Source organism: Patiria miniata, unplaced genomic scaffold, assembly GCF_015706575.1.
Source record: "Patiria miniata isolate m_02_andy unplaced genomic scaffold, ASM1570657v1 HiC_scaffold_3, whole genome shotgun sequence".
Taxonomy (NCBI): Eukaryota; Metazoa; Echinodermata; class Asteroidea; order Valvatida; family Asterinidae; genus Patiria; species Patiria miniata.
The window spans coordinates 29,625,502-29,647,845 of record NW_024037069.1 but is presented as its reverse complement, the minus strand read 5'-3'; the positions used below and the strand labels follow the sequence as shown (position 1 = coordinate 29,647,845).

The following is a 22,344-nucleotide window of genomic DNA, read 5'->3' as shown; positions in this document are numbered from 1 at the left end:
TACGGCACAGGAAACAGCCGTCGCATTTGCAACTCCCGCCCTCGCGCGCTCGACAAGCAATTTGCATAAACGCGACGTCACAGCTTGAGGTCATCTCTTGTCACATTCAAAATGGCTGCCACCACCAGACGTTTCACGAGGGCATATGGGCTCCAGAAAGATTGAAGAATATCTCGGAAAATGGAACATCATTAGACCTAAGCATCCCAGAAGTGATAGGTGAGACATCATAGAATGCAACCATAAGAAAGTAAGAAACTGAGAATGTAAGAAACTGCCCTGAATTTTATGAAAACTTCGTCCTCAGTAGCGCGCGGTACCACGGTGTGTGGCCTTAGGTTCAGCGCAGCATACCGACGGCCACACTAGTGGGGCTATACTAGGGCGTTTTCGAATCCCTGTTCTTGACAACCCGCGTGTAACACAAGAACGCCCTCTCGAGCTGGTTGTTACGAACGCGCGGGTGCGTGTCGCATCGATATAGAGCAATGCAAAATGGCCGACAATCGTCTGAATTTGTACTTAGGCCTATTCCAAATGAACGAGGACGACTCAGAAGATGAATGTGAAACAGACCAAACTGATGTGGCATTCATAGCAGCTCTTCTTTCACGGGATAAGAGAGCAAGAATTCATGGGTTTACAGAAGAGGTAATCCCGGCCATGCAGGAATCAGAATTCAGGTCCCACTTCCGTCTGTCCACCAGGACCTTTGAATATATCCTAAATGTCATCCACGATGCATTACTCCCTAAAGCCCCCGGTGGCCCGTTTGAAGCAGTTTCCCCAATGAAACAACTGCTAATTTTCCTGTGGTACCTTGCCAACCAAATTACTATCCGAGAACTTGCTCTCAAATTTGGTGTGTCGGAAAGCACCGTGCATAAAGCCATCAGAAGGGTGTCGGAGTGTCTCACCGATCAAAGGCAAAGGTTCATCCGATGGCCATCAAGCCAACGCAGACGGGAAACTTCTGCCTCATTCAGGGTAGGTGTTTTTTTTTTTACAATTTTTTAGGGGGCTATAGCCCCCTTAGCACCCACCCCCGCCAATGAATTTTCTGTGGCTTTGAGGTAAGATAAAATATATTTTTGCTTTCTACATGTCAATGAGTATTCGGACAAATACCCTGTAATATTGGGTGGAAATGGATGGATGCTTTAAAAATGAGAGGGGATGCAAATTTCGAAGCTTATTTATTAGTTCTGGGCAATTCCACGGTAACGGAAGGACGTTTACACTCATTAAACAAAATTTCAAATGTGTGTATCACAGACACTGTTCATAGTTACAGCAAACAAATGTCACAATTGTATTGCTATAATGCTACTTTCATTTTCCACACTTTTGGGGGGCATGAATGCCTCCCGTTTATGAATTATGAATATTAATGAGGTCGGTAACGGAAGGACGGTAAAACGGACAAGGCTTTTCCAACTTACTCGCGTTTTGCAAAAACTCTGTGAATTTTATGGGGCAATTATATTTTAAAGGTAGGAAATGGAATCCCTGAAGCTTTATCTATGCTATACCGCCTTTCATTTGACTTTAAGTGTTTCGGTAATATAATTACAACGTTTTAAGCAGATTATGATTTGGTAACGGAAGGACGGTAACGGAAGGACAAAAGGTTTACTCAATTATAGCATGAACAAAATGTGAATTTACAAAAAATTATACAAGTGAAACAAATTGCTTAAATGTGTAACTGAATGTGAAATCAACAATATGCAGACCTGGCATAAATAATTATACCCAAGAAACTATTGAGATAAAGATAGAAGCCTGCTAATTAATGATAACAAAAGAAAAACGAAAACAACCCAAAACACATAATTCACGAACACAGGACTACTACAGAAATGGACTTCAAATCCATCACCTCAATCCTTAAAAGTTTAAATACACAGTATTTGAACTCTTGAGTATATTGGTTACATGTTCACCAACAACTTTTAATAATAATACCGGTAGGTTCAAAGGTTTACCTAAAGGGTGGGGGGGGGGGGGGGGGGCGACCAGCCTACATGTACATTTAAGGTAAAAACATCTACCGGTAGAACTGATGGCTTCAGTTAGGTGTTGCTTTTAATTGAACTCTAAAATCAATGTTTGAAATCAAATTACAATGATTTAGAGTAGTAACAATTAATTTATAAACATCCAAACTGAAGTTGTTAACTTGGGCATAATTTGTCAAAGACTGCACCTCACATGTCTTACACATGTAAATTGAATGAAAGTGCCCCAAAGTACCGGTACTTTCTGCCATCTCATTTTTGACTTAATTTGCTTCTGGAATGGCTTCACAGAATTCGTATCTTTCTCTATTGTCCATGAATGCTGATGGCAGCAACTTTATGATTTGATTTTCTGCAACAACTCCATACATGTACAAGTACTGGTACATCGGCATATATGTACATGTACATTGTACATGTTGTACATGCCTGTGCCTTCCTTTGTAATAAACACCTTGCCCTGCTTATCCTGCTTTTGTGAAGGTGGGTCACATGAATGTCCTTTCAATGCTCATTATACATGCATGTATTTGCAGTGACTTTCATTTTTCAAACATGAGCGCAAATGTCGTAACATTTGATAAAAATACTATTTGTCCTTCCGTTACCGTCCTTCCGTTACCAATTTGGTAACGGAAGGACGTGATTTAATTAATTGTAATTAAAAAACGAGAAGTACAGCAGTGTCAGTTATAATGCCATATTGAAGGCCTACCTAAACTTGCTTTGCACAATAACTTTCAATGCATTCATACTGCAAGTTTTAAAAATAAATTAAAAATATGTATTTTTTCGGTAACGGAAGGACATTTTCGAAGGCTGAAATATTAGAAGTCACTGAAGCGAAACAAATTACGCAAAATGTTAAAAACAAGTTTTAGTCGGTTTTTCAAGACCAATACTTTCTCATGACAGAAACTGATGGCATTAGTACATATTTTTGTGTGTCTATTGGTAGAATACTTTCATATCACTATTAATCATATTTTTAGGATTAAAACAGGATTATTACATAATCCTATTTTTTGGTACCGAAATGTATAAAAAATAAAATTCCGACTTCAAATCTTGAAAATATAGACTTTTAGCTTTCATTTGATGCCAAATTTGTTTAAGTCACATGTATTTGAATTTTTTGGTGTCATGTCCACTTTGGTGTGGAATTGCCCTACTGTAAAAAGCGAGAGCGATGCCACAGCCAAGTGGTCGTAACCCCAGATTCTGGAGAAGGTCTAAACATGATCATGTCGGAATATGCGGATACCACTCTTCAGAGCTCTGTGCACAGCATGCACAAATGTTTCTAAATATCTGCAATGTAAAACACATGCATGACCGGGCGAGCATTGGAATGCTTGCCTAAATTTAAGGCTGTGCAGTGGGAAAACCCTGGTAACCTAGCCTGGTATTTTCTTTTCTCATGGTAATTTAAATTAGTAGTGTAAAATTTATTGAATATTCAGGTTTCAGTCTTCAAGTTATCGAATATTGCAAAAGCAATTTGCTTGTTGGAATATTGGAATAAAAATGTATGCTGCACACATATACACTTGCCTGTGATTTTTAAATTTTAATGATCCATGAAACAGCTTATAATAACTACAGTACCGGTACATCTCAAAGCTTTTCCTGCAACTTTAACCAGTACAGTATGCAGTAGCAAATTTAAATTGAAGAAATGTTTGGCAAATGTCAAATATTTGAATATTTGGTCTAACACAGATTCTAGTGATCAAATATTAATTATTCGAAAATGAACAACACTAAATGACTATTTTTTGCGATTCCAGGATATTTCAGGATTCGATGGAATTGTAGGTGCCATCGACGGAACACACATCAGAATTATGAATCTTCCTGGAGGAGACCAGGATTATATAAATCGGAAGAAATTTCCCTCCGTACAACTGCAAGTGGTGGTTGATGACGAATTGCTGATAACCGACACCAATGTTGGATGGCCAGGTGGGTAATTCTTGGCTGGATTCAGTCCTGTAGGCTGTTCATTCTGCAACATGGCCAATCACAGGACAAGTATCTCTCAAGCATAAAGGTCACTGTGTACATGTACATGTACATAGTGTAGTCTACATGTAAAATTTTACAATGAAGTGTCATCTCGTTCCTTTACCATGATAATATTACATGAATCTTTGGCTCTTTGAACCAGCGTACGATTGTTAAGCTGGTTCAAAAAGAGCAAAGATTCGTGTAATATCATCAGGGCGGGAACATTAATAATTAGTTGAAGTGACGGCACATATCTGTAAATGTACAGTGGCATGGTCCCTCTGGTACTGAAAATTGGCAAGTGCCTCCATTACTGTAGTCTTTCTCAAAAATAGGTTGCCACTTTACAGCTGCCAGCATCTGTCTCCAAATGCAAATTCCATTTATAAACCGACTGTGCTGCAACCTGTCAAAGCTGCGACTGCCCCAGAGAAATTTTACAGTAATCTTGCAGTATTTAGCCAGAATGAGAAAGTCTCAACTATATCTCCCCTTTATGATCTCCCAGGTTTAAGATAATAACAGTAGATCGCACTTATCCATATGGTGATCATTGCCCTGCTCATTAGACCCATTAAATATTCCTCATGCCTACCATCTCAGCTCTCAAGGGAATATACATTCGATGCTGCTATTAAAGCACAAAGCAGCTAAATCTACAATTGTTGTTTCCAATATTCCATTCTAGGTTCTGCACACGATGCCAGAGTTTTCAGAAATAGTGGCATTGCAGATCGAGCAGACCATGGACTGCTGTTTGATGAAGACCAGTTCCTTGTGGGAGATTCTGCCTATCCCCTTCGGCCATACCTGATTACAGTGTTCAAGAACTATCACAATCTCACAAGACAGCAAAAGCAGTTCAACAAAAAGTTGTCTTCTTGCAGACAAGTTGTGGAGCGTGCAATAGGGCTAACAAAAGGACGCTTTCGCAGGCTACGAGAGGTGTACTGTCACCAGGTGAAATCTATATGCCAACTAGTTACTTCGGCATGCATATTACACAATATGTGCATTTTAGCCGATGATGACGTGGAGATCTTCGTTGAGGAAGAGGAAGAAGTGAACGAGTATCACAACATGTACCACAACCATAATTCTGGAGTTGATCTTCGCAATAGGCTGGTCGAAAGTGTCCATTGAACTACATTGTAATCTCATTAACGAGTGAGAACATACCATTGATGATCCCTCATCATGGGTCAATTACAACCATTTTGATGGGGAAAAAGCCCCAAAACAAATCCTCTCCTATGACTGGAAGTATTTTGTCAAAGGTGTGCATTATCTTATAGACAATCAACACTTGCCATTTCTCCAGTGGGGAAATTCAGATTTTTGGGTGGGGTTGATGTTAGATTTCTATTTTTTGGTCCTATTGTAGTGGTGGACAGGCAGGCACATAGGTCTCCTGATGATAAAACTCACTACATGTACATGCATTTAAATAATAAATTATTATACTAAATTATTACAAAGCTCACTACATGTACATGTATGCATGTAAATACTAAATTTTTAAACTTAATTATTGAAGAAAGGATACTGTATACTGTAAAAAGGATTATACCTGAAGATGAAAGGAAATGTAGAAAGAATGGTAGCTGTAGACAAGGTGGGTTCCCTTTTGTGTTTTTGAGTCTGTCGTGGGGAGGATAAATGAAGACTTAACTATGCGCTGACTAAAGACAAAAGAGGGTATGCATATTGACGTCACACACTCAAAGAATGCCCTCACTGGCAGCTCACCGAGAGAGATTGACCCCCTTGGCCCTTCCTCCATCCTCACCTGCTTATTATTAGTATATTTGAACAGGTAATAAAAATTATAAACCAATTCAATTCAATTCAATTCAATTCAATTCAATTCAAAGGAAACATTTATTTCCATACTTTCAACAAAAAATTGAAACTAAGTTTTTAAATACAAAAAGGTAATTGAATACAGTAAATAAATAATACAACAATGAAGTATAAAAAAGAATTGAATTAGGGTGAAGACTGTGTGAGATGAATAAAAACAAGCAAATAATATATTTCAATACCATAAGTTTGCCTTCAATTCTGTGTTAATGTACAGTACTGTTTGTTATATCACGTCCTTGGATAGTGCAATTTCATTGGTCAAGAACCGTCACGTGTCAGGGTACCAGGATGCACTGTAACCCTACCGGTTAACATTAACACTGAACAGTAAAAAAAACTAGATCGTCTCACTGGTGTGCGCCAAAATTTAAGTGCGTTTTTATATGCTGGAGTGCGCGTCGGGAACAGTGAAACTCACCGCTGAAAAAGGCGATTCTTTACACGTACGTACGTGCCATGGAGAATCTAGTTGAAACAAGATTCTTTCACTTTCCAGCGCCAAACGGTAAATCACACTATCCAAGACGTGATATAACAAAACAATTGTTTCGCCTTGGGTGCCATTCGTTCCCTTGGGTGCACAAAACGCCATGTACCACATCACAGCGTGCAACAATTATATAATGTTATCTTTTGCACTGTGTGCACTACATGCAAGATATGATTTGATATTCAACACTAATGCTACAACTGTAAATTTTCATATTAGTACGTCTGCCTTCTAAATGTGACAGCCAAACGTTTTAAAGAAAAGCCATTATATACAACAAATGACCTGGGCCCAATTTCATGAAATCCGTAAGCATCTTACCAGTTAAATACCCTGTAAAATTTCCTGATACCATTGGGACCGATTCTCTGTTTAGGTTAATCAGGGCCATGAAATTGGGCTCTGATCAAAGATCCTGTACTAAGTGGAATGGAACACAGAATATTATGCATTTTGCTCTTCAGGCCTCATTCTTTTCTAAGATGTCAAGAAGGCGGTCGAAACGTCGCATCTTTTCCTCGTGGCGACGATTTGCCTCTGCCCTCTGAACCTCTGCATATTTGTCAAGCCATGCAATCGTAGGACTTTTCCTCCCAAGCTTCTTTGCCTTCTTTTTAGGGGCAACCTCATCACTAGCAGTAGCTAACTGACTAGCAGCTGGGGCAGCAAGTGGGGCTGCCTGCTCCTCGTGGTCTGAAGTATCTGACTCGTTAACAGTACAAGCTGTGGTTCCTGAATCCATCACAAAGGTTGGCTTTGTTGATGGCTTATTCCCATACAGCTCATTGAATTCATTATAGAATTTACAGTCTTTCCTATCATTCCCTATTTTGGAATTGTGGTCTACTGTCTCCATGTATGTTCTTTTCAAGCTCTTCCATTTATTGGAACATTGCTCACCGCTACAGTCAATAGGCACTTCTCTTGCGATCTCCTCCCATATGGGTTTGTGGGCTTTGCATTGATGAAACCGGTAATCTCTTTCACTTCTCAAGCCAACTAGCACACTGGATGCAGACTCAGGCCAACACAGCGGGACTTTTTTTGGCACTTCCTTTGATGTGGCTGAAACATCAAATGAAATTGTTAAGGTTAGCTATTGATCGTGACTTTTTTTTAAGCTGTTACAACAGAGCAATTTTTAATACAATTTCCATTTTATCTCATTAATTTTTATGCTAAGGTAACAAATTAATATCTATTTCTCATCCAACAAAATTTATCAAACTGATGCAGCTATGCTGCTCTTCTTGGGATCCAAAATTTTGATCCCAAGAAGAGCCAAGAAGAGCCGCATGGCTGCATCAATTTGATAGTTTCCAAGGACCGTCTAAAGTTTCACTGACCCAAACATTCCTGGGAGCAATTTGTTTCAAACACAAACAGTTTCTCCTTATTAAAAAAAAAACATTTTTATTCAATTTTTGATGAAGCCAGATTAAGTTGCATAATCACGGAGCATTGGGTATAGCAGCCAAAAAATTGCATGAAAAGTCAAAAGAGTTTAGGATAACCAGTAAAATTGCCCACCTAAGGTAAACAGTGCAAGGGCACAGCATCAAAATCACCTCTTTTACTCAATATGGGGGACACATGAAAGCATATGAAATTATGGAATATTAAGGTCAAATTAGAAAAACAAGCTTGCTTAACCGTCAGAAATTTGGAGCTAAAGCCGCCCTAGGACCCCTGGCTCCTACTCCCATGTAGTGCCTGTTGCTGAAAACGAAGAATTGGTTTGAAGAACTCACACGCTATTGTGTTGGTCGTAGCAGATGTTGTCGAAGTTGTACATGTAGCTGTCACACAAGATGTAGCAGATGTTGTCGAAGTTGTACATGTAGCTGTCACACAAGATGAAGACTCCTTCGAGCAGCACATCTCCCCCAACTCCAGATAGGCTTGCTTTAACTTCTGAAGTACTTCGGCATCTATAAATAAAGTAAAAAATGGAAACTTGATCTTAATAGTGCAACTTGCTTCCTTTTTGGAGGCCGCCTGGATTTTTTTATAATTTTTATTTATGAAAAATGCAGTAAAAACACTGAAAAAGTCCACAAATTCATCAGAAAATAAATACTTGCGAAATATGTGAGTCAAAGTTTTCAGTATAGACTCTGTTGGTCACTTTGTACACCACATAATATCGATGTGTGATCGCTACCCCTGCGACAGTGCGAGCATGGCGAGTTCACAACAACTTAGCCACTTGGTTCCCAGACCAAAAGATTCTGACTTTTCCTAATGAATCTACGCGCCCATGGAGTCGAGGCCGAGACATGAGCGTCAGGAATAATTGTCAGGTCTAGGGAACCAGACTACGTACATGTATGTCTATTGATAGTTTTAGACTACAGTCGTTTGAAAATTCAACCGGAATCTGTCTGCCATACTGTATGTGGTAAATGCTGACTTCAAAGCCAGAATGCAACCGGTACTATGAGACTAGCTCACGCTGGAGCATGTGTTTAAAGAATTCGCTCGCGACTTTTGGCGGTTTAAGCAAATGCATCTAAAACTGTTCTTGGTAGACCAATACAACTCTAAGGACACTGTAAATATGTTCAGTTCTCTTGTCCAACTTGTCTTTCATTTTAAAAGTGTCTTTGAACAGTGGAAACACTAACGGTTGCAGGAAATTTTTAAAATGGTGGCCATCTTGAAAAAAATAAAAAATACAAAGCCCCTCTTCCTCCTAGTTTTCAAAAACCCGGACGAGAATCTTTTTTTTTTTTACTCGGCCTAACAAGCCCCCAGATAGCAATTTCATGTCATCGAAGTCAATTTCAGTAGTGAGAAAATACAAGCATTTTCTTAGAAAACACTTAGAATTTTTCAGTCCACTCTCATAGGGTTTGTACACAGGGTGTTGAGTGAACTTCGTATATGGAAATCTTTCCTTAAATTCATCCCTGACCTGTCACGTGCCTGCTACCAGTAAACTGAACCAATTTATGTTTTCCCGTCAAAATATTAAATATAAAGGGTGCTTAGCCATGTCACCCTTTGTTGCGAAGATATTATTGGCAGCTTGTTGTCAACAAAAGGTCGTTAACATTTATATACAATTACACTACAAAAAATTGAAGGCTCTATACTAAGAATAGGCATCGGGTCATGACATAGCCTAGAGTACCTACCTTGCCTTTCAATGGCATTCCAGGTTGGTAAATCCACTGTAAATGTGGCTCTCCCATCACCAAAATCTATGGTCACATCTCTAAAGTATCTGAAAACAAATACACGTACACGTACATATTAAACACTCCCTTTCATGCTCCCCAATGTGCCCCCCCCCTCCCCACCTGAATAACTAAACTCACATGTATGATTAGCCCCATAAATGTGGCCTATTTACTGGACTGCCTCCGTAAACATAGGCCACACATCCACATGTACAAAAATCGTATCAAAATTTCAACAAAAAGTGGGTGAGTATGCTTCTAAAGCAAAAAAATCCTACAAACTAAGCCTAAATGTGAAAATAAAAATTTGGCAAAGTCGACAGGATTTTTGTACATGTGGACGTGTGGCCTATGTTTACGGAGGCAGTCCAGTAAATAGGCCACATTTATGGGGCTAATGTATGATGTGTGGAGCCGCATATAGTGCAGTTTCCATGACAAATTCTAGCCGTTTTGTGACACTCACTCAGCATGCTCAGCAAGGCTTAAGCCATATGCATAACTACAGCTGACAATCAACTCTTTTTTGACTTATGACTTTGGCATTGACCTGTCCAAGTCAATAGTTGAAAAAAAAGAAACGACCGACGACAGCTACAGCAAGCTCCAAACAAATTCACACATGTTGACCGTATTGTTACAAACATGACCATAACATAGCCCCATAAATGTGGCCTATTTACTGGACTGCCTCCGTAAACATAGGCCACACATCCGCATGTACAAAAATCGTGTCGACTTTGCCAAATTTAGATTTTCACATTTAGGCTTAGTTTGTAGGATTTTTTTGCTTTAGAAGATTTACTCATCCTCTTTATACTTAGGCTAATCAGAAAGTGCTGCCTTTTTCAGATGTTTATTTTTCGTGAAATTTCCAGATTCATTTTTACATGTTTGCGTATCAAAATTTCAACATGTAATTTCACAAAAATTAGACATCTGAAAAAGGCAGCACTTTCTGACTAGCCTATAAAGAGGGTGGGTATGCTTCTAAAGCAAAAAAAATCCTACAAACTAAGCCTAAATGTGAAAATCAAAATTTGGCAAAGTTGACACGATTTTTTTACATGTGGATGTGTGGCCTATGTTTACGGAGGCAGTCCAGTAAATAGGCCACATTTATGGGGCTAACCTAGCCCTGGTGGACTCCCTTTCCTCCCTACGTTGAAGACTTCGTCCAACCTGGGCTAGGGGCTAACCATAACATAGCGCAGCCACACAATAATGACAAAAGACCGCGAAAACTCGTACGGTACTGTCGTAGTACCGAGTAGGTATAACAAAAATTGTTGCAAAACCGGACATGCGGGGATGAAATTGCAGACCTGCACTAAAATGGTATTCTTATTCCAATACTGAGTATTAGCAAAAAAAACAACCACAAAACAACTTACGAATCTGCACAGTCCGCCATTTTGTTCAAGCTGCACCTCGCCGAACCCTCCATCGACCGGGGAGTGAAAAAATCGATCCGCGAACGCCCTCTCGGGTCTGTTCGTCACGTTCGAGACCGCTGTTCTCGTGTCGGGTTAACCCGAGTGTTGTCAAGAACAGGGATTCGAAAACGCCCCTAGTGTATGAGAGTCCCAAAACTTAAGGTATCCATATCGTGCAAAACTTTGTGCTGCATGATAAAACCAGTGTCAATCAAATTTGCAAGCTTCTTACTCACTACAGTTTCTTCAATAATCCCTGAAACTTCTGCCTAGCAAAGTTGCTGTTGTGAGCATTGCATCACCAAAAATTCAGCTTTTAATTATAATTTTGCAGAGAGTTATCGAAATCCATACATGAAACATCACGTTGATGTGTACTGCAATGCATTGTGCAAAAAGACTCCTCAGCTATAACATTTTCATCGTGTAGATAAAACAGCGCCCTCTTGTTGATCTGAGTGAATGCAAAATGTTTCATTTTTTAGCAGAGGGCGCTATGTTCATTTGGCCATTGATTAAAAAACAAGTAAGCTGCAAGGCTCTTCCTACACCTACCCAGAATACATTGGGAATCACACACCCATTTCCAGAGCATGGAGATTGACGTGGGTGGTTTTTGAACTGCCAAAACCTTGCCTTAAAATTGGATTTAAGGTCTCAAATTTCGTAGGTGACATGCTTGCAACTATAGCATTTTGATGTATGTGTTGTGTGGGCATTAATTAGCCAAATGGTGAGTAAAAAAACGTCAGTAGTAATTTTGCACGTTTTTATGCACTCACGGTCCCAGTCTGGACACAAACATGACAAACTTTCGGGGGCAATCACATCCCATTCAAACTAGTACATGAAGTAACACTAACAGAGGATGGATTCTATCATTCTTGATCCTGCACAATCGTCCGATACCTCTGGTTTAATTTGGTATGACGTTTTGAGGGGATTTGGGTAAATAAAAAGGAAAATGTAGAGGGGATTCTTCTTCACGTTTAGCCCTTCAAGTTGGAGGGCGCCACCAACTGGATAAGTTTGTCCATTCCTTGGGTACCCGTCTTTTCAGCAGTATGGATTAAATTGTTAGAGACGTCTGGGTAGAGTTCAAAATGACGGCGCCCGTGGACGAGAATTTAGAAGAATCGGTATGAATTTTTACTGATGATTTCCTCATTTCATTGTTCGTCTTTGTAATTTTAAGGCGCAAAGAAATGTGCGCAAATATACATAAAGCTTGCATTGAGGTGTAGAATGAATCAGCATTGCAACTCCTTGGAACTAGCCACTTTTAAACTACCACGACACGTTGCAGTGTCTAGAACATGTAGAATGGGAGGGGCGGGGCTTGATTACTGGAAGGGGGACTCAGAAAGATTTTGGGTCAACTCGTACCCGAGTTAACTCGTACCCGAGTCAACTCGTACTCGAGTCAACTCATACCCGAGTCAACTCGTACCCAAGTTAACTCGTACCCGAGTTAACTCGTACCCAGGTTAACTCGTACCCGAGTCAACTCGTACCCGGGTCAACTCGCACCCAGGTCAACTCGTACTCCCCTCCTTTTTTAGTTTGGAAGTACGGATGGATGGTTAACAAAACTTCCGATTTTACCCTCAAAAACGGCCACTGAGAAATAGTAGTTACGCCGCCAGAAATACAAATAAAGTTCAATGATTAGTTGAAGGCGGTGGTATCAAATGTTGATCACAATCTGGATGAAAAGGGAAAATGTACCGTTCATCGGCAAGGGCTTCATCGCGAACGGACGGGTACCGTGCGGAGAACATTTTCAAAACGGCATCAGTGTGGTACTCGCGAGTCGACGGAGCCCTCGCTGATAAACGGTAAATTTCACTTTTCATCCAGATCATCAGATGTGTTATTTTTAAATTTGTGTAGTATTTTCTCTTAGTAATGATGTTTTTTCTTTCTTTTTTCAGAGACCCTGGATCACTGAGCGAACTGCTACGTCTTTTTTTTGTTCGGTCGAACGAGTTTTAAGGGCATAGTTTTCTTTTTACGAATTTAGTATTTGAGACCTTTTTTTTTTAAAGAAAGCTGCTATTAAAAAATGAATTTTGTAATGTAAAAGTAATATTTTTCAACGTTCACTCACTCCATTTTTGGCATCATTTATTGAATAAAAACTGCACATGGCACAAATCTCTTTGGGAAGATTGGGGGCCCTGAAAGTACAAATCTGAAGAGAAAATATATTACAGGAAACTTAAAAGAGTCACACGGACATCGTTATTTAATTTATAATGATTCTTTAATATGTTGGTCATTTTTTGTACAATTAGTTCGTTAAATGTCGTAAAAAAAATCTTGTGCAGCTTAAATAAAGTTTCTGCGATAAGTTCAACTAGAATATTATTTTGGTAACAGAAATGTAGGATTTAATTATTTGTTTACATTTGAGGCATCAAGGAAGTAAACACGATAAAGGAAAATGGTGGCTCGTTTCATTCAGAGATGCTCTTTCTATAAGTTTTAGGGGACCAATTTGTTAGTTGATACTTGGGTGTGAAAGATTGTTTGACATTAGCAAATTGTAATTCAAGTGCAAGAGAAAGTTTTATTATCTTAATCAAAACTGAGCTAATCGGGTTTCGTCCTCGAATTTGTCGAAACTTGACATCCGATTCGATTCATCATGAACTGTGTGACAGACCATCCGATCGATCGGATTGAGCAGCTGAAATGGTTCATCGGAAAACCACAGGATCATCTGTAAGGCCAAAAAAAATAATAAGTCGGTCTCTGGTCAGCGCGCGCGTCGATTTTAAGCACGCGCGTCGATCTTTTTTTTTTCCAAAATGTTCCGCGGAAGCTCCAACAGCGCCCTCTATTTCCGCACCTCCTCAATTTTTTTTACCAAAGAGCACCAAGGAATGGGAAACTGCACCAAGGCAAATGATCGAAAGCACCAAGGCAAATTATGGAGGCCATCAATGTACATGAGGACACCAAAAAAGCAAAATAGTACCCACCTTGTCTGTACAATCCAAGCTGAAGAAAAAAAAGAAAAAAGCCGCGTGGCCGCGTCAATTCCGGAACTTTGGTCTGACCAGAGACCGAATATTTTTTTTTTTTGGCCTAATATAAAAATAAAATAAATTGATAAAAGCATGCATACGTTGGCCGATGAGTGCGCGCACTAGGCCCGGCAAAAACGATGTCACCGTGCACGGTACGACCACGTTGGCCGATGAGTGCGCGCACAGGCCCGGCAAAAACGATGTCACCGTGCACGGACGACCACGTGGACCGGCGAGTGCGCGCACGGGCCCGGCAAAAACGATGTCACTGTGCTACGACCACGTTGACCAGCGAGTGCGCGCACAGGCTCGGCACAAACGATGTCACCGTGCACGGACAACCGGCCATATCCCTTCGATCTTCCGTTCGTTTCACTGATTTTCTTTTCGAAAATGGGCAACTATTTTGAGCTGCGGGCCGGGTACGAGTTGACTCGGGTACGAGTCAACTCGGGTACGACTTGACTCGGGTACGAGTTGACTGGGGTACGACTTGACTCGGGTACGACCTAACTCGGGTACGACTTGACTTGGGTGTCAATTTTGGGGTACGAGTTGACTCGGGTACGAGTTAACTCGGGTACGAGTTGACCCATTTCCCTCAGAAAACATACAGCATTCGCAATGGTGTTTTAGCAATGCCGTAGCATTATGGCTGCCATTACGATAGCCACTAAGTTTCCATACTACAATGTAATAGCTATCTGCTGAGTTAATGTGTGGAGTTATTTTTTGGGCAGTGTATATTTTGCCGGAGACGGCAAACCTTTAGTAAACGTTAGTTTGCCGGATATGCACTGAACATGCGCAGTTACTGTTTTTTTGTACTTATAACATTTTCCGGTGACAAGTTTTAGTCTGGCTCCATGCCAAAATTATCGTTGTTACCTCGTATTCATAAGATGGGATTCAGACCATTTTATAATTTCGGACTTTATTTCCCTTTTAAAAAAAATCCTCCAGAGCCACAAATCTGAAAAAGAAAACAAAATGTAATACTCTGCAAAAAAATGCTTGAGACATGTTAAAATAATAAAAGAAGAATATTCTTGTTTATTTGGGGATGAGATTTGAGAAAAAAAAAACTTAAAAATGTGGTGCGGTCGGAATCGAACGCGAGTCATCCCGCTTACTAGAGCCTTTGCTTAACCATTACACCAAACGTGCTACACAACTTCTGGCTGGAATTTAATACATCTTATAATTCAGCCCTATTTTAAAGAGTACAGCGCCCTCTGTTGATATGGATTGTCGCCGGCAAACCTTTAGTAATCGTTAGTTTGCCGTCATTACCTCCGGCAAAATATCCACTATCTATTTTTTGCGTTTATATCCTGACTTCTGAGTAACAAACAAAATTGTGTAGTTTTATCTGGTATCAACTATGAACTGATGTTTTCCTTGCAGACCTGAACTTCAAATACATCAGTCCTCGCTCCCCTGCATTACACCCTCCGTTCGGCCCATGAAACTACCTCAACCTGCCCAGCAGCAGCCTCTAGTTGAGGGAGACGATCCCAAACCCCGGCCCTACTGTTGCTGCAGCATGTCCTACACCGCCCCCAAGATCTCCAGCTCCAAGATCGTGGCCCTCTGCTCCATGGCCAATTTCATCAACGCGGCGGACCGCGTCATCATGCCCATCGCCGTGGTGCCCATGACGGACGAGTACCACTGGAACATGGGAGTACAGGGATGGATACTCAGCGCTTTCGCCTATGGCTACATCAGTAGCCAGGTAATGATCTCATTATTCACCTTATTCAAAACGTCGGTGAAGGGCAAAACCTATTTGATTTATATCACCCCGACGCAAAAAAAAAAAAAAAAAAAAAAATTCCATCTTATAATAGTTTATGCGGTACCCGCTGCTATGTACATGTACATCAGATTCGAACCGGCCAACCGATCCCGTTAGCTCGGCGGTCAAGTGGTAAGACATCTGCACTAGAAAGCAGGAGGTCGTGGGTTCGAGTCCCACCTGAGTGATTTTTTCCAACTTTCACTCGGGAGGTAACACACTGAGAATACAGTATTTAAAAAAAACGTTGGTGAAGGGCAAAACCTAATTTGATTTATATCACCCCAATGCAAAAATGTGCCCAAGAGAATCTATGTTAACCCTAACTGCCCTGAATCCTTCAAAATCCTCTTTGCCAAAGTGGAGGAATTTAAAAATTCAAGAAATAATGGTTGAATTTTGCAGGATTGAGGCTATATGCTATTTTTCCATGAGGCCAATTGGAGGATATAGCCTCAATCCTGCAAATTCCTCCATTATTTCTTCCATTATTTATTATATGGTCCTCAATATGTTGAAGTTTGGCCAGTGACATCCTGGAGCAGAGCGGAGGATTTCAAGCATAATCCAGGCCTATAAGACCTTGACAAAGTGCATCCTAAAAAATCTGTAACGCACTTTTGCAATGTAACCTCCATCCTCCAAATTCCTCCACTTTGGCAAAGAGGATTTTGAAGGATTCAGGGCGGTTAGGGTTAATTAGAAGGACAGGCATGGGTACCTGTAGATACTGAGTACAGGCATTTCATTGTTAGTGATGAAAGCTAGTTTGGACAAAAAAAAGTAACACCAGGATATACTGGCTGGCAGTCTCTAGCAGACGTCATGCTGAGCTGATATGTAGGCTCACCCTACGTGAGAGAGTTAACCTTGCACCAGCTTGTCCATCAATTTCCAGGTGATTGGGGGCAAAGCGGCGCTGAGGTTCGGCGGTCGCATGACCCTGGGCATAGCGGTCACCGTCTGGTCGCTAGCCACCTTCATGACGCCGATCCTGTCCCAGACCGTCAATCTCCTCATCATGTCCCGCATCCTGCTGGGCTTCGCCGAGGGCTTCTGCCTCCCAACCATCTTCCACATCTTCGCCCAGCACGTGCCCGTGGAGGAGCGGTCCCGGGCCTTCGGCTACCTGGTGGCGCTGGGGTCTGTCGGACAGACCGTTGCTTCAGTGGTAAATTCTAGTAGTGTTGTTTTTAAAGGTAGTTGACAACATTTGGGAAAAAAGTCCAGAAACAAAATTAATTTGGGGGGAGGGGGTCATTCTGCTCAGAAATTTACAAAAAAATATAATGTTAATCCACACCCCCTAAAAATCTCACCTTAGAGTTGTAAACACAAGCAAATTTGATTCACTTTTAAATATGGAATGCCCTGGGAATCACCACATATAACAAGCACTTCATGGTAGGAATTCAAGCGTTGTCACAATGTTGCGCTCATAAAGTTTTGCTAATAAAAGGGAGGGGAAAGTGGCCAGGAAATGCCTCAGATCGCACTACAGAACATCTAAAATCCAAAATTTCCCGGGATTCTTAAGCAGGCCCCAGACCCCACACCGTAACAGCTTTGCGCTCTGCGCTCGCATATAAAAAGTCCCACTTTGAGATATTAAGAACCCTCCCCCCCCCCCAGTCGCGGATAGGGGAACCGGCCTGAAATTACGATATAGATTTGATACCGGCTTTAAATAATCTAAACCATCTGCCTCTATGTTGTTCCCATCCAGATTTGCCCTCATCTGTCCTGGCCGATGATGTTCTACGTCTTTGGATGTATCGGTCTCCTCTGGGCATTCATATGGGTCTTGCTCTTTAGAGATGAGACTCCTGATATAGACCCACAGCTACTCTACAACCCAACGGTGAGTCAGGCCTTTCCCAATCAAAACGAAAGCAGAACCACAAATCAAATCCGATCCTAGGACCAAGATCACAGCCCTGCTCTTTATAAGCAGAAATTATTGCTGAGCAAAGTTACGCACTAAAAAAATCAGATTGGCGCCAGTCAGAAGAGGTATACGTCATATTACAGCTTGGCTGGTAAACTGCTTCATTTCATTTCCCCTACAGCTGGACACCACCAACAGCGTGCGGTGGACCAGCTACATCTCCCACCGGTCCCTGTGGGCCATCTACGCCGCCCACTTCGCCATGAACTGGTCCAACTACATCGTGCTGTCCTGGCTGCCCACCTACCTACAGAGGCACCTGGGGGCTAACTCTAAGGACATAAGCTTCACCGCGTTGCCCTACATCATGAATTCACTGGTCGGAGTCAGTAAGTTTCAACAAGTCCTCACATGTCCTCACAAGTCCATCACAAGTCCATTACAAGTATTTAAAAAGTCTTCACAAGTCCTCATGAGACCTTACAAGTCCTCATGAGAACTTACAAGTCCTCACAAGTCTCGCCAATCCTTACAGGTTACTCACAAGTCCTCACAAATCCTTACAAGTCAATTACAAGTCCATCACATGTCCCTGAAGTCCTCACATAATCCATCATAAGTCCTAACAAGTCTTCACAAGTCCTTACAAATCCTTACAAGTCAATCACAAGTCCTCATGAGTCCTTACAAGTCCTCATAAGTCCTTACAAGTTCTCACAAGTCTCACATATCCTTACAAGTAAATCACAAGTCCTCACAAACCCTTACAACTCAATTACAAGTCCATCACAAGTCCTCACAAGTTCATCACAATTCCTGACAAGTCCATCACAAGTCCTCACAAATCCTTACAAGTCATGTGGGATTTAAATTACGACCTCCAGGACACCCTAACGTTGCTCTTCTAACCGAGCTACCGAGCACACGATTTTCTCTTACAGAGCCTATGTCTGTTTCATGTAGACCAAAAGTAGAGTGCACAACAAAAGAGACGCTATCATACCTAAGAGGACAAAAAAGCAATAAAGAACTCCATGTGCTCACAACCCTTGGCACATCCAAGCTGATTAATAGTGCTTTGAGGTTAGCACAACTCTTTTGCTATAGACAAAGCAGGCGGCAGCCATTTTCTGTGGTGGAACCGTGGAATCCGGCGACCAGAATTAGAAGCTATTCTTGCGTTGGTGTCACGCTCACGCGCATGCTGCACTCATTCTTAAAGACGAGGCGCACGCTCATTTTGGTATTCCTATTGGTCGAAGGAGCCCGGAGTACATTATGTTCTACCTGAGCGCGACGAGCGCGAGCCACTATAGTTAACACAACTTTACTGCTTACCTTTAAGCAGCGCCATTAAATTGGCCCTGGTCATATCACATGTTCCTCTTCAACGTGAAATGGTTTTTCTGTCGTCCCTTTGTCAACAGTTGCGGGTCACCTCGCAGATTCACTGATCTCCAAGAAGCATTGGACAGTTCTGTCAGTCCGCAGGTTAATGACCAGCATCGGTCTGATTGGTCCGTCTCTGTTCCTGCTGTGCTTCAGCTACGTTGACAGTCTGGCACTGGCAGTATGGTATGTGTGGAAAAACAACTCTTTAACCATTGTGTTACTGTGCATTATCCCTACCCCCAACATGTTTTCTCTGGGCACCCTGCCAAATGCAACAAAATGCAATGTTGATGAAATAAAAACCATGCTAAATGCAGCAAATTGCAACAGTGGATTCTGTTGCATTGTGCAGTGAACCCAGTGCATACCAGCCTTGGCACCAAGCAGTTACCCTGCTAAATGCAACCAAATGCAACAGTGGATTCTGTGGTATTGCCTTGGCACTATTAGCATCAATTTTCATGCAATGAATTTTTCTTTGGGAACATATTTTGTGCATTTTTTTACTCTTAAATTTATGAAAATTATTTGAAATCCCGTTTTGGTTAATTTTATTGAAAAGTGCACTTCTGTAGACATTTAAAAATTGTCCATGCTTTTCCGGACAACTGAGGGTGCTGTTGCTGTGATGTCATTTCAGGAAGACACTCTTCAATTTATGGGTTTTCTGTTAAATTTTGTTAGGATTTCATAGGAGTCCATTTTTCATGTGACACTGGAAAAGTGTTTAAGACCAGCCAGCCATGTCTTTATCAACTATTTAAAACCGGCCATGTGACAGGCTCTCTACCAATAGGAGTGGGTAAACGGTCTTAGGTATTGTATAAATACAATGTAATACAATGAAGTCCAGGTGTTAACGGGTTATCAATAATAAAGAAATGCCCTTGACACAGTTCATGTGAATAGGATATATTTAGAGACTGAAAACCAAATCCTAACACTCAAACGGTAACACTTTCCTCTTGTCCAGTTTTGTGTCGATATCGTTGGGACTCTGTGGCTGTAACTCATCAGGCCACATGAGTAACCATCCAGACGTAGCCCCCAACCACGCAGGCATCACGTTTGCTGTCTCCAACACACTGGTGAGTACAAGTTGTCTTCTCTTTATTCCTTCAAAGGGTAAGTTAAAGGTAGGGTAGATTATTTGTGATTTTTTTCGTTTGAAGCAACAAAAGTGCTCAATATCTATAGACGGGGGCTTAACACCTAACCTGATGAAGTTTTAGCTCAGTGAATGCTGTATACTCCGAGAAAAACCATATTCTAGGATCTTGTTTTCAATTCAAAATTTGCGAAGTTGTTTTGAATTTTGAAATTGCGCCCGAAATCGGCGTCCGGGACACGTTCTCATTCAGCCGATTGCAGCTATGAGATTTCATGTGCTGAACCGACAAATAATAGTAACCGCAAGTACGTGTATGTCGGGTGCCCATTATTGAATTTTGAAATGCACACAAACAATATATACGTTGCCCTCAGTGCCCCCCCCCCCCTCTTGAAAAATTGGTGCACCCTCAGGTGCCCCCTAGCAGCTTAACCCTAACTCCCCAGCCTAATTTACTAGGAACCTTACCCATCCTGGCAAATTCCAACACCCACATGGGAAATTGTACACACACACTGTTCGACTTAGTTTCTGGAGGTATGCCAGACCCAATGTAAAAGACCATCAGTTTAGGGGTAATGTACCTATCCCAACAGATTTAAACAAAACCTGGTGTTGGGCTTTGATGGGTTGAGTTCGGTTAGGGTTAACCCTAGTTATAGCACTGATGTGATCTCATGCCAACAACGGGCAACACAGTGCATACTTCATATCTTGACAAGCCTGCCATGCAGTTGTCTATAGCACTATGCTGTCATCATGACCTTGTCCATTTTCAATATGGAACTTGCTGACACAAGAGGGCGCTCTCTTTACATGTCCAAATTGGAACTCACCACCCAGTAGCACATGAAAAAGGCAACACTCCAATGTATTACACTTTGGCTTCCAGTTTATCTGAGTTTCGTTTAAGCTGAAACTACTCTTTCATTCATGGGGTCTGGACGCTGATAATGGCTCGGGCCGAAGGCAAGCGTCATTATCCACGGCCAGGCCCCTGGTTGGTTTAAAATGTACTTGTTTAAAATGGCTAAGCACATGTTTATTTCCATTCATAAATACCTTTCAGTCAAAAAAATCAAAACAAGTCAAAAATTATAAATTTCCAAGCGATTTAGTTCAACAAGTTTACTTCATGTTTTGTGAAACACCCCTCTAGCTATGTTTATGGTATGTACTAAAAATCTGCTTATATGGAGATTGGCGCAGAACGCAGCGGTGCCGGTGTGGTGTTAATTTAGGACTATGAAATACGGATTCATTGGTAGTATTGCGCATGCCTAAGCGCATGCCACTCACGTGATGGGATCTCGACTATTAGGAATGGGTAAACTGTCTTAGGTATTAATGAATGATTTTTAAACACCAATGAGTCACCTTGCACCTTTTAAATTTAGTTTATCATGGATTGTGTCGTAATTCTCTCTAGCTGGGATGTTTTGCGATATAAAGTTTCAAATATGACACTAAAGTATTCATACGGTTATGGAGTACCGAAGTGTGACGTCATTTAGAACCAGAAAATGTAGTGCAAACGAATGGAGTATGCGTGCGTGTTGGCTCACGGGCTGAATCACGCGCTTAATGTCTTTTACACACATTTTGTGCGCGTGACGTATTTACTTCGGTACTCCATTGTTAAGTTTTGAATTCTTTCTCCTTTGAATACCAGGCCACACTACCTGGCCTGGCCTGCGGACCAGTCACGGCGCTGGTTGTCGGCTCCACCGGTTACTGGTACCCGGTCTTCGTCATGGCGTCGGCCGTCAACATAGGGGGCGCCCTCATCTACGTCAGCCAGAGCTCGGCGAGCCAGATCCTGTAGTCTGTAAGTGCCCTGTTCTTGTCTCGTTTCTTGGGAGCAGTCTTTTAATCACACGGAGCTCCTAATTTCAGCCTGCCACCGTATGTGGATATTAAGTGGATATTTTACAAACCGAGCGGTTTGGAAGACGTAGATGGAGAGAATTTCATCATTATAGATGCTGCATGCTTGCATCTACCTTGGGATGTAATGTGAAACCTGTCTGTACATGGGCGTCGTTAGGGGGCAAGGGGGGGCGCTTGCCCCCCTGGAAAAGCAAAAAAAAAAAAAAAAGGAAGAAAAAA

The 22,344-nt window shown here is 41.4% G+C and overlaps 4 protein-coding genes across 5 annotated transcripts in view; 2 read left to right on the top strand and 2 right to left on the bottom strand.

Annotated features, from left to right (window-relative positions):
- Positions 1-12,083, bottom strand: part of LOC119737403 — a 21,897-nt gene extending 9,814 nt beyond the window's left edge. The window contains exon 1 of the mRNA XM_038211735.1: positions 11,872-12,083. The gene's annotated coding sequence lies outside the window, so the exon portion shown is untranslated. The remainder of the gene's footprint in view (positions 1-11,871) is intronic.
- LOC119737405 (protein ANTAGONIST OF LIKE HETEROCHROMATIN PROTEIN 1-like) lies at positions 388-6,081 on the top strand. Its single transcript, XM_038211737.1, has 3 exons — positions 388-987; positions 3,812-3,986; positions 4,720-6,081. Exons 1-3 carry the CDS (start codon positions 496-498, stop codon positions 5,172-5,174), a joined length of 1,122 nt encoding a protein of 373 aa, XP_038067665.1. The 5' UTR covers positions 388-495; the 3' UTR covers positions 5,175-6,081.
- LOC119737406 lies at positions 5,976-10,995 on the bottom strand. 2 transcript variants are annotated; one of them, XM_038211739.1, is made up of 5 exons: positions 10,967-10,995; positions 9,528-9,616; positions 8,201-8,318; positions 8,139-8,155; positions 6,189-7,452 (listed from the first exon to the last, which is right to left on the bottom strand). In XM_038211739.1, exons 1-5 carry the CDS (start codon positions 10,984-10,986, stop codon positions 6,848-6,850), a joined length of 849 nt encoding a protein of 282 aa, XP_038067667.1. In that variant the 5' UTR covers positions 10,987-10,995; the 3' UTR covers positions 6,189-6,847. The 2 variants fall into 2 exon arrangements, with proteins under 2 accessions (XP_038067666.1, XP_038067667.1); XM_038211738.1 differs by having other exon boundaries at positions 5,976-7,452; positions 8,139-8,318.
- Positions 12,062-22,344, top strand: LOC119737404 (sialin-like). The gene is made up of 8 exons (XM_038211736.1): positions 12,062-12,147; positions 15,451-15,781; positions 16,743-17,015; positions 17,571-17,705; positions 17,914-18,121; positions 19,160-19,307; positions 20,098-20,212; positions 21,908-22,344. Exons 2-8 carry the CDS (start codon positions 15,509-15,511, stop codon positions 22,058-22,060), a joined length of 1,305 nt encoding a protein of 434 aa, XP_038067664.1. The 5' UTR covers positions 12,062-12,147; positions 15,451-15,508; the 3' UTR covers positions 22,061-22,344.

What these genes read in the sequence shown, in the direction of transcription:
- LOC119737405 (XM_038211737.1), top strand. Translation starts at nt 496, where the DNA reads ATGGCCGACAATCGTCTGAATTTGTACTTAGGCCTATTCCAAATGAAC. An exon ending in AAACTTCTGCCTCATTCAGG is followed by an intron (nt 988 to 3,811) that starts GTAGGTGTTTTT and finishes TTGCGATTCCAG; the next exon opens with GATATTTCAGGATTCGATGG. An exon ending in CACCAATGTTGGATGGCCAG is followed by an intron (nt 3,987 to 4,719) that starts GTGGGTAATTCT and finishes ATTCCATTCTAG; the next exon opens with GTTCTGCACACGATGCCAGA.
- LOC119737406 (XM_038211738.1), bottom strand. Translation starts at nt 10,986, where the DNA reads ATGGCGGACTGTGCAGATTC. An exon ending in GAATGCCATTGAAAGGCAAG is followed by an intron (nt 8,319 to 9,527) that starts GTAGGTACTCTA and finishes CTTTATTTATAG; the next exon opens with ATGCCGAAGTACTTCAGAAG. An exon ending in TACGACCAACACAATAGCGT is followed by an intron (nt 7,453 to 8,138) that starts GTGAGTTCTTCA and finishes TTGATGTTTCAG; the next exon opens with CCACATCAAAGGAAGTGCCA.
- LOC119737404 (XM_038211736.1), top strand. Translation starts at nt 15,509, where the DNA reads ATGAAACTACCTCAACCTGCCCAGCAGCAGCCTCTAGTTGAGGGAGAC. An exon ending in ATGGCTACATCAGTAGCCAG is followed by an intron (nt 15,782 to 16,742) that starts GTAATGATCTCA and finishes ATCAATTTCCAG; the next exon opens with GTGATTGGGGGCAAAGCGGC. An exon ending in AGCTACTCTACAACCCAACG is followed by an intron (nt 17,706 to 17,913) that starts GTGAGTCAGGCC and finishes TTTCCCCTACAG; the next exon opens with CTGGACACCACCAACAGCGT.